At 34.3% G+C, this 12,140-nt stretch overlaps 1 protein-coding gene across 1 annotated transcript in view; it reads left to right on the forward strand.

The window, feature by feature from the left end:
- Nucleotides 1–680: 680 nt before the first annotated feature.
- LOC150095650 (scoloptoxin SSD14-like) overlaps nucleotides 681–12,140 on the forward strand; it is a 143,237-nt gene continuing 131,777 nt past the window's right edge. The window contains exon 1 of the mRNA XM_090410828.1: nucleotides 681–1,008. Within this exon, the coding sequence (XP_090266954.1) occupies nucleotides 902–1,008 (107 nt within the window). The 5' untranslated portion in view covers nucleotides 681–901. The remainder of the gene's footprint in view (nucleotides 1,009–12,140) is intronic.

Raw genomic sequence — 12,140 nt, forward strand, 5'->3', positions numbered from 1 at the left:
TTACTGTTAGTCGATTATTTCTTTCAAATTTGAGTAATTCGAATTCTTGGATTTCAAAACATATCCAGAACTAGATCTATAAGAATCAAGGACCAAATAAATAAAACAAGATGTAATCGTTTACGAACCCTAGCGATTGCAATATGCTAAGCGATTAACGCTCCACGTGTAGGCAGGCGGCGCTTACAAGCACGTGATTATCATTGTGGTTTAGAACAAACAAAAACTTGATCTGAATTGACGTTTAGCAAAATGATTATTTAAAAAAAATAAAAAATGATTGCTTAGTTTATTTTTAAACTTAAAGTTCCCTCATATAGTCTTATATAATGACCTCTTTAAACAGAATTATAAAGTTTTAAAAAATAAAATAAATGCCGAAACATTTTTTTTGGGGGGGAGGGGTTTAGTTCTCCGTATATAGTGGGCATATATATATTGTATTTTTACATTTAAATTTAATCATATTTCCATTAAGATAAAGTAAATGTTTAACTTTATTTTTATACCACAACCAGATAAATCAGTAATGTTCTCTGCATTAAAGAAACTGACAACTGCTTTTTTTTAACTTATCAAATTCACATAAATGGTAAACACGAAATTATTAATTTTACTACAGCACACATAACATTATGCAATCACACCTATTGCGTACACAACCTGAAATGTTACGTTCTAACATCTACAACAATAGGACTTCTATTTCCACCAGCTTGGTAGCAATATTTAAATAGGGCTGTACTTGTCGATTTGTGTAAAAGTGATTACCTGAAAAAAATAACTAGAAGTTTGGTAGTTAAGAATTATTTGTATATTGTGGATTGTTCGAAGGTATTAAACTCTAATATACTAAGCAGCATTTCAAAACAAAAAGTTTGTTGGTCAGTCCTATTTTAAAATGAGTACCGAACATGACGCTACGTACACACCGTTACAGCCACTGGATAATCAAAATGATTTAAAAACTTATCATTTTGACCCTACGCTTCAAAAGCCAAGAAAAAAGTAAGTTTTTAGTCTCTAAATGGTCTGATTAAAACACGTAAGTAGACGAATGAAACTTTTGCTAGATACAGTGCTTGCAAGAAAATGGGGAAAAGATAAATATCCTGTACGTTATAATATTGTGTGTCTTTTCCATTTCAGATTGTTACACTGTATATATCTGCATGCATTTCTAGTATTTCATTAAGTGTTTTTTTTTTTAAATATCATTTTTGGTCGGCTATTTTGTAATTTTAGTTTCATATGTATTCGTAAAACTTGTTGCCTCCTATAAAAGAAGTAGACTTCCGCAAAACTCGCATCTGTTTTATAATTTATAAAATGTTCATTCTAATGATACGAATAAATACATTAATGGGAACTATGAAACGCAAATATATTTAGTTCGGTGACTAAGTAAGAGTTCAGATAATTTATCAGGGATTATAATATTGCAGAACGCCCCCCCCCCCCCGTTTTTTTTTTTTTAATCTCAGGTAGTTTATACAGGGAAATTAAATTAAGTTTAAATTTAAATACGTTGACACTTTGAATTGTGAGTAAATTTTTTCTAGAATATTTTGACTTTTTTTGAACACCTTTCCAAGCTCCAGCAATAAATTAAAACATAGAAAAGAAATGTTTCCTACTTTGAATTCAGGTCTGATTGAACTTAATTTCTTTATATAATAATTTTTCAGATTGTGTTAGATCTTAGCATATATAGCCACAGTTTTTGTTTTAGTTTCAGATTTTTACCTAGTCTTAATACTGTTTATCCCAATTGTAATCCCCCCCCCCCTGAGGATATGAGAATTTCACTAACAGCTGTGATAGCAGAGGCTATCTTATCCAGTTCATTTGTTATACCAATTATAATTAGTATAATGATACCAAGTATAATTTAGTAACCAGGTAAAATGAAAACAGCAAGTGAACCACAGTTTAACTGAACTGTCTTTCTCATTTCTGAAACCTCAAAAAAGATTCCATTCATGTTTTCACTCAGTCAGGGTGTTTTTATTTAGCCTTAACAGGAAATAAGTACTCATGTTGAACTCTACCAGCAACCAACAGATAACCTATCAGATTAAGTTCTGATATGTTTAGAAACTGTTAAAAAACCTAATGCCAAAGTATAATCATGATACTTTTACTTTGCTTAATATTATAGGTATAATCATAACTAACATTTTCATTATTCTTATTAAACCCACAAGTAATGTTGAGTTATAGTCCACAGTCACCTATAGTTAGTGATTCTCTGAACACAACACTTTGTAAATGATGTGAGTAGACAATAATGACGGACAGTGTTTTTTGGTAATACTTTAGCTTGCATTTCCTGTGGGAAAATATTCTTGTTTTAGCAGTAAATCTTGCTCCCTCAAGTTCAGAAATTTTGGAGACTAATTTATAACATGTATCTCATTAATCAATTTAAAATTGTTATCAAGAATGCCCAAACCTGAAACTCTTGCTAAGTAGAGCATGTAGTTTTTTGTGCTTTTTTAAAGCAGAGAGTGTAAATAGTTTCCCAAACTTACACTGTCAACTTAATGTTTGTTACTTCACAGTAGGTAAAACCTGTTATTCATATTTGGCATTACTAAATGCCATATGATCACTCCTGTCCTACATAGGATTTTGGGGGTGAAGCCTTCTGTTAATAAAAGTGGTAGGGTCACTAGATTCCCTTTCCACACAGTAGGACCATCATAAACATTCATGCCAATGTCAGGATTTGAACCCACAGCCTCTTAGCTGGAGAGCTGATATGCTAACCAGGCCTGTCTAATAGTTGACAAGACTGTGGGAATGGATGATGTATAGCTACATATTTTTAAAGAATGTGCAAAAAAGTTTGTTATGCCCTTTACCTGGTTAATTAATGAAAGTCTTACAGTGGGAAAGTTCCTAAGTAATGGAAAGAAGGCAAAATAACACTTCTCTACAAGCATGGTTCTAGGATAGAAGTTTCCGATTATAGACTGGTCTGTATATCTGCAACTGTGATCAAAGTGTTAAAAAAATTGGTTAGGAATCTTATATCCATCAACCCAGTTGATGGACATAAGATTTTCTGTGATGGTCAGCATGGGTTTGTGAAGGGCAGGTCTTGTTTTATCAATCTACTTACATTTTATAAAGTATGCATTGGATAAGGGAGATTCCCATATGGCGATTTTCTTGGACTTTGAAAAGGCATTTGATAAATTACCACATGGCTGATTGGTGTATAAACTACAGAAGATGGAATTAAATAAGAGATTTGTTAGATGGATTGAAGATTACATACCAGCAAGTTGTATATGATGGAACATTGTCTCAGAAAAGGAAGGTGACCAGTGACATATGCCTCATGGTTCTGTTTCCTGGTCCCCTAGTGTTTAACTTATTTGTTAATGATATTTCATGTGGATTGACTGGGGATCAGTGGTGGCTTGTACATAAGTACTGCAGCACCCCCAAGGAAAAAAGGAAAAAAATTAAATTTTTTTTTGTGTTTATAAATAATAACAATACTTACAACATTATATAAATGCAGTGCAACATGTTAAAGGTTACAGCTTATGTTTCAACATTGATTGAATAGTTAATAATTGGAATTGTTTGATTAACACTTGAGATTTCTAAACAAATGCACTGTTATCAATGCAGTGTTGGAATTATCACATTCAGTCAGTTGTGGCTGGAGGACTCGCCGATATTCGTTTGCACATAATCTGACACTGCTTGTTGAGCAGTGTCGCTACAGATAAATTGTATGCTTGCGCACGTTATTTCTGTGCGATATGAAACTTTTATTATTGGTGTGTGTTCGTAGTAAGGGTAAAATATTTTTGTAATATTCCAATTTATGGAATATTTTATTTAGAATATATTTTTCAAAAATTATTTCGCCCTCGCCATGAACACACACCAATAATAAAAGTTTCATATCTCACAGAAATAACGTGTGCAAGCATACAGTTTATCTGTAGCAACACTGCTCAATGAGCAGTGTTGCTACAGATAAACTGTATGCATACAATTTATCTGTCGCTACAGATAAATTGTATGCTTGCGCACGTTATTTCTGTGCGATATGAAACTTTTATTATTGGTGTGTGTTCGTGGTAAGGGTAAAATATTTTTGTAATATTCCAATTTATGGAATATTTTATTTAGAATATATTTTTCAAAAATTATTTCGCCCTCGCCACGAACACACACCAATAATAAAAGTTTCATATCTCACAGAAATAACGTGTGCAAGCATACAGTTTATCTGTAGCAACACTGCTCAATGAGCAGTGTCAGATTCATGTTACATGCAGTGACAAATGCAAATGAATATTGGTGATTCTCAAAGATGTAAATTTACATATTCTTGAATATGCAAATTTACTTATTAATAAATTGGTTACTGATTAGGAAAAAATGAAATATTTTTCTTATTTTGTATATGCGGCACCCCCACTTAAAATTTTCACAGGCTGCCACTGCTGGGGATTTCCAAATGCTTCCTGATGGTGCAAAGTCAGAATTATCAGGAGTTTTGTTGATGTTAATTCTCAACAGGAAAATCTGAATAGACTTTTAGCTTGGGTAGATGAGTGTACAGAGATATAAAAGTACGTACCATATTGGTGGAGCTCCACTTCAGGAAGTGGATGGGGTTCAGGATCTTGGGATGATGGTAAACAGTGGACTAAAGTTCCCAGGGCACTTTGCAAGTGTTGTAAAGACTACCCATCATATTGCTGCTATGATAAAAAGCACATTGACATATAGGGATAAGATGGTGGTAGTGATGCCTCTTTATTAGGCATTGTCACCACACATGGACAATTTGGTTGCCAAGTTTTCATTGTGATGTGGAAACACTAGACCAAAGTAATATCAGGAAGAGGAACTTCACATCTGCACTGTTGGTTATAAAGAACATTTGAGGAATGTGGAATACAGAGTTTGGTGGATAGGAGGAAAAGAGAGAGATGACTGACCTTCAAGCTAGTTAAGGGATTCTATCAGATTAATACAGAAGAAATTATAAAGAGCAGATTTTATGATGAGAAGAATGAAAGGCCATCCATGGAAGTTGTATAAAGAATAAAGATGCAGTGAAGAACTGTGTAAGGAGTAGATTTTTTACATGAAGAGTTGTTGGTGAGTGGAATGCATTGCCAAAGTGCATTATGAATGCAGGGAGTGTAACTTCAAAATTCATTATGATAGATGCGTTGCTTGTTGAGAGGGCCTCCAACGATGAGTCTACTGACTCCATGGAGGTTACCAAAATAATAATGAATTAAGCAAAAAAGTACCAAATTAAGATGGAGGAATGGAAGAAGTAAAGGCTGCATAAAAAAATGCTAATAGCAAAAAAAAAGAAAAAAAAAGGATAGAATTGTATTATTTCAATCCCCAAAGCCAAGTGACTCATTGTGAGACCAGCCACTACATGTTATTTTCCTGACCTCCACTGTGTCACATGACAATAGACCTGTCTTAGTAATAAGGTGAGGATGCTACACCTTATTACTAAAATACTCTGGATTAGATATAAATCTTGAAAGTTTTTCACATGGTTATACTATAACCATGTGAGAGACAAGTCTATTGTCTAGCACTGACAACATAAATTAAAGATGCCAAGAAATTATATTCTTGGTTTAATCCTTTATCCAGGTGTAAGCAAACAAAGTTTGCACCTGAAGTCGCTTTACGACTGGACTACTTGTGTACAGAGGCTAATGACTTCACATCAATTGCCTTTAGTATCCCATTCGTGGCATCTTTAATTTATAGTATAACCATGTGAAAAACTTTCACAATTTATCTCTAATCCAGAGTATTTTAGTAATATGGTGTGGCATCTTTTGGCTACTTGTATATGGAAATATGACGTCTGCATTACTTCAATCTTGGTATCACTTCTGGGTCCAGCTCCCACTGATGAGACCTAAATAAATGTTGAACCAGTCTGGGTAGTGACCCTTCCCATTATGCATAGCATTATACATGTCTAAAGATATGTGCATTGCATTATGGGATACTGAGGCAATTGATGTGAAGTCAGTTGCCTTAGTATAGCTTTATTATTATTCAGGACCTTCATGGAGTTACAAGACTCATCATGTGAGGCCCATCTTAAACACACAGTATGTCATGCCACTCCTTAAGCTCATTCACTGTTTGTGCTGTCACTATCTTTTAAAGAATATACATTTCTCCAGTGAGTTCAAACTCACAGCCTTGGCATAACTGATAATTATTTTTTATAAATGATGTGCACCAACCAGTTGATAATTATTACTACATTCAGAATTATCACAAAAATATACTTTTTCTCTTACTAAAACACATAAATAGAAAATGACTTTCATTATCCAGTGGGATTACATCATGATTATTGGAGGCCTGAAGAAGCACAGGGGGGGGGGGGGGACAAAACATTTTTTTTGTTTTTTCTCTCCTTTCTTTATATATGTTATATAAAAATAACAGTACACCAACACTTTTGAGTGAGTCTGGTGGTAAGGCTTATATGTTGGCTATCCATAACTTTTTTTAAAGGAAATTACAACAGACTTAATATAAACTAAAATAAATTTAATGAATTCTTCCAATATTTTTGCAAAGTCAAATTGCCATCATCGGGGAACAAAATATGGTTTATGTGCAGGCACTACACTAAGTAATAAAGATGAAGTATATCAGCTGTGGAGGAGTAAGCAATTGAAATGACACTTAGCAGTTCCCTTCTGCAACGATTCCTTGGAGGTGTCATGTAATAATAATCTTACTACTGTGATATGGCACCTTGATGAAACACACACAGACTTTTATAATAATCTGACCAAGCTCAGCTCTGTCAAGGTTCCAAGGAAGTGAGAGAGAGAGAGCAAGCAAGATAGTTCAATTACATAAAGGAAGCTCCAAGACAGAAGTAGCAAATTATGAAGAATTCATATTAAGGAATATTGGTCACAGTATTGGAAAAGTTATTAAAGGTATGAATTCAGGAATGGGTGGATAGAAGTGTGATACTCTATTGCAGGAGGCATGGTTTTGTCAAAGGTAGGTCCTGCTAAGGGGAATGATGTGAGTAAATTATATTAGTAATTTACTATTTTATAATAGTGATAGCTGAGTTGGATAAGGGAAATGGCTACACGCCATGATACTATTAGAGTTTGCAGAAGAATTTGATAGAATACTGCAAGAAAAATTCTCGTAAGTTGAAGCAAATTGGAATAAATGTAAAGTTGGTGACATGAATAAGAGGATGGCTGACAGATGTTGGGAGTTTTTTTTTTTTTTTTGTAAGACATCGGAGAGTAACATATGGAATAAAATGCCGGAGGAAGATAGGTGATTAGCAGACTGCTTTATGGCTCTACTAGGACCACTGCTGTTTAATTTGTACATTAATGATATAGGAAATTATGTGGGGTATCTAACTATATGCTGACAGTGCAAAATTAAGAGAGGGAACATTAATGAAATTGATGTAGAGATCCTGCAGGATGATTTTAAGTGAGTTGGCATTTGGGACAAAGGATAATGGTTGTAAGTTAATGTGGCAAATTGCAAGATTATGCACTTTGGGATGGAAAAGGTTACATGAATTGTACTAGACTGCAGGAAATTGATGAAGCTAAGGATTTTGGAGTGATGGCATACAGAGAGTTAAAATTCGAAGGACAGAAGTGGACAGAATAGCTCAAAAAGTTACTTGAATGTTGAATAACATATTGACAAGTAAAGATAGGGAGATTATTATCCCTTTTTATAAGGTTATGATACAGCTGCATCTCTACTTCTTTGTCCTTGCCATTATTAAAAAAAAAGACCAAAGCTATTCTGTTTGTCATCGATGTCTGTAACTGGGAAGTTTGCAGGGCTTTTTTTTTTATAAGAGGAATCCATGTTAAATGGGATCTATCATGCCCCCTTGGTTCCGTACACATTTCCATTACCTTCCGCATCAGGATTTTTTGCTACAAGAAGGTAATAATACCAGTAATCTTTGAGTGGTAGTGGACTTAGACTTTGAAGATCAGAGGCCACATTAATGGTGATAATGATACAGGATAACAACAGTGCTGTTTTGTACTTTCTTATAAGTATAAAGAAGCTATTTTGTTCACATTACAAAGCCTTGATGTGACCACTTTTTGGACTGCTATGTTACCAAACCATCTAAGCTAGTCCTTATTTTATCAGATATAGGTCTAACTTTGAAACTCCCACGGATGTGTTCATTATGCCCTTTATCAAGTGTCATAATGCCTTCAGCCCACTTTGGCATCTTCATCTCTTAGTAGTGTGTAGCTTTTGTTCTTTTTTTTCTTAAAAGGTCAAATTCCACACTATATATAATGGCAGGTTGTACTGCTGTTTTATATACTCCATATAGTGCTCTCCATTTCTTCCAGCCAGTGTTCATGTGATGTCCTGTATAAAGTTTTATAGCTCTGTAATTCTTATAGAGTTGCACATCTCCTTTTCAATTGCATCTTGACTACTTTATAATATTTGATTGCTGCTTTTGGATTCAGGAGGCAGTGGCATAGTGGAATGTCTTTTGGAATGCTCCATCTTGGGATATACTGAAATTGCATGGGTTGCAAAGTTTAGTTAACAGGCAGAAAAGAGGGGATAGATAATTATTTATTAATAGTTTTTAATGCCATTTGTAAGATAAAATTGATATTGGAAATATGCTCATAAGAATTTATTTCATTAATTGCAAATATTTTAGGAATATGATTAGAAGCTTAAGTTTCTTAAGAGGTTCTATAAGATTGGTAGAAAAGAAAATTTTCAATACCTGATGAATGGGAAAGAACAAGGTCATCCCTTGTCATTCAAAACTACTTGCATGTTTTCATCGAGGGATTTTGTATATCTAAAATTGCTGTATACCTTTTTGCATTGCTACCTACTTGTAGCTGAGAGTGAGCTTGGTAAACCAATCTTACTCATTTATTTTTCTTTGATCAGATTAATACTTGGAAGTTTGCCAGTGTTTTTAAAAAAAAATTCCAGTTTGAATTTTAGTCTGCTGTGTTTAGTGAGAGTTGTTTTTAATACCTCCTTTCTGTATTGAAAACCTAAGTTAGTTCAGTGTTATTTGTCTCATGGATGTTAATGAGCCTCCATAGCTCAGTTGGTATAGACGAAGCCCTTTGGTCGGAAAGACCCAAGTTCAATTCTCGTCAGTGATGTGAGGAACCTTTTATCTGGTCTTTTTCGACAAAAGGTGAGTTAGGTGGGTTTTTTTTCACCTGGAAACTCTGGTTTTTCGTTTCCCAGAACAGGCAAAATGGCCCCTTGAACACACATGGTTTACAGTCATGAATATTGTCCTTAGAGGAATGCAGCAGAGAAGTGATGAACAGACTGCGTTAAATTCATCAGGAACTCCTCATTAGGGGTCTCTCTCGTCCTAAAGGGATGGGATGAGATGAATCAATCAATAAGTTGATGTTAATCAATTATTTCTTGTTAAATTTCTAGATTAATTATTTTTACTTGTTGAGAATATAAGATTACTGTAGTTGTATTGTTCATCATTCTTTCCATTGTGAATCATATATACAGATATGACACAGAGCAGTTCACTTAATTTGCTCAATGGTATATTGCAAGTTTTGGTGATGGCTGCTGAAAATTTGCACATAGCTTGAAAATTGGAATTCAGAGTAACACAACTGGATATTGGTATGTCTTGTGCATTTTTCTTTAAAAGTCCATTCTTCTTTCAACTTAACACAATTGGGAATAATTTTGATCTTCTGCCATATCTTAAGTATGGTGGAATAATTAATAATCTTAGAAAATATGATCTTCTGCTTTATGCTATAAGTTTGAATCGTTCCAGCTCCATATAGATGGATGAGTTTTTTTTTTTAAGTGGTGAGTGTTGAACAGGCATAATTGATTTCTTAGAAATTTAAGTAATTTGCTGAGGAGAATAAATATAACTGAATTAATTATATTATATTCATTTTTTAGACCGATTAGTATTTATCGAAAAAACAAACTACAAGCTGTGAATATCACCTTTTCATCCAAAAACAGCAAGCTGTTATCTTAGGATAGCAAGATCCTAATCCAGTGTGTTTAGGCTTAAGTGCATAGAGAAACTCGTATTAGAGGCTTAATGGAGTGAAACAGCACTGAGAAAGGATTAAAAATTTTTATTTAATTCTTCCAATATTTCGTCTATCACTGAGATATCATCAGGGAGCACAATGAGATGTACTGCACACAAAAAAGGCAACACATGACTAAGTGAAACGCATGGAAGAAACCTAGTTCTAACTAGGTGGAGTGCCCTATATGGGTACCTGTTGGCAACTTAGGATGTAAACTGGGATCTCGAAGTCTTAGCATTTCCCATATTTTGATAAGTTTAGTGCAACTATATTTATTTAAATTAGACTGATTTCTGAGAGCAGCTGCAGATCCAAAAGTAGTCTTTCTCTTCTAAATTTACTGTAATGAAGCATGTATGGCAGTCTTTTTTCCAGCTGATTCTGTGAGCCATATCTAAAGCATGGTCCACAAGGCCCGATTAACCATAGTCATGACTTTGGGACACTGAGAAAGGATTAAAAATATTATTTAATTCTTTCAATGTTTGTGTGTTATAAGTTGCATATTGTGCTCCCTGACCTCTAACATATGATAACAAGATCATTTATGATTTTTTTGTATTAATTTAATTTTAAAATGTATTAAATTTAACTGAGTCTCTATGCAAATTAATGCCTGATGTTAGCTTATCAAAGCTGGACAATTATTTTAATGAAATTATATTTGACAAATTACATTCTTTTAATTTTGTTTTCAGAAAATTAAAATAGTTTTTCTCATGCTTGAAAAAAGGATTAAAACAAAAATATAATTTCTTATCAAATATAATGTGCTTTATAAACCAAAAACAGAAGGAAAAAAAATTATACAACGATTTCAATGGTCTGAAGGAAACTGCAGTGGAAGATTGATTACCATCTTATTTACATACAAATTAGATAAGTACACTGCTTTTCTTTCTAATCATCTCTGTGAAAATATAGACAAAGTTCCTAGATCAGTATATACACAGATCAATATATAGATCAATATATACAAAGATCCTAGGAGGAAGAGGAGAGATATGATAGACACCTACAAGTTAGTAAGGGTTGTTATAGGATCAGTGTTGGAGAGGTTCTACAGAAAACAGTGGGAGATCAGGGGAGAACCAGATGTCATCCCTGGAAACTGTATAAAGAGGGTGTGAGCAGTGGAGTGAGAAGCAGGGTTTTTTTTTTTTTTTTTTGCATTCCGAGTTGTGAATGATTGGAATGCCTTGCCTGAGAGTGTGGTGTCTGCAGAGAATTCGAGTGTGTTTTAAAGCATGGTATGATGAGCTGTGTGTATGACAAAAGGACATCCTAGATGAGTCTTTGCCTCCATAGGATCTTGGATAATAATAATAATAATGAGGGGTTGTTATAAATTATAACTTAAGTTATGTAATAAATTATAAGTTATTTTGAATCAGATATGCAATTCCAAGTTTTATGTTCATTACAATTGTCTACCCCAGCTTTGATTACTTATCAATAGTGTTAGGCACTCTTTTTCAGCACTACAGCCCCATGTAGGGCCATGGCCTCCCACTTTTGGGTTTCATAACTCCCTACAAGGTGGGGTCATTACCCCCATGCCCAACCATATGTAATTGCCTGTGAGCTTTATGTTCTTAAGACTGGTTTGCCTGCTTTGCAGGAGGAAAAACCCCAGATAAACTGGGGAGAAAAAACCTGCTATCCACACCCAAGACTGGATAACTTGGCTATGTCTGAGAAAGATCCTTAGCTCCTCACGTTGGCGACGAGAATTGAACGCAGGATACTCCTTTCCCAGGCATATGGTTGCGGGACGCATAACCACTTGGCTAACCACGCGGACAGTATTAGGCACTAATCTGCATAAATTCAGTATGAACTTAGTTAACACAAGGACTCAACAGATCATACAATCCTTAGAGCAGTAGTTTAGGTTTAGTATTGTTCTTGAAGTTACTGTTGGCTATAAAGACTCCGTGATGGACCTGTGTTCTCATTCTTAGTTTCTCAGTGACTGCAAATTGCAAAGATGCCAAACTT

The sequence above is a fragment of the Typopeltis vanoorti genome, chromosome 20 (assembly GCF_054136105.1).
Source record: "Typopeltis vanoorti isolate ZY-2024b chromosome 20, IOZ_Tvanoo_1.0, whole genome shotgun sequence".
In the NCBI taxonomy this organism is placed as follows: domain Eukaryota; kingdom Metazoa; phylum Arthropoda; class Arachnida; order Uropygi; family Thelyphonidae; genus Typopeltis; species Typopeltis vanoorti.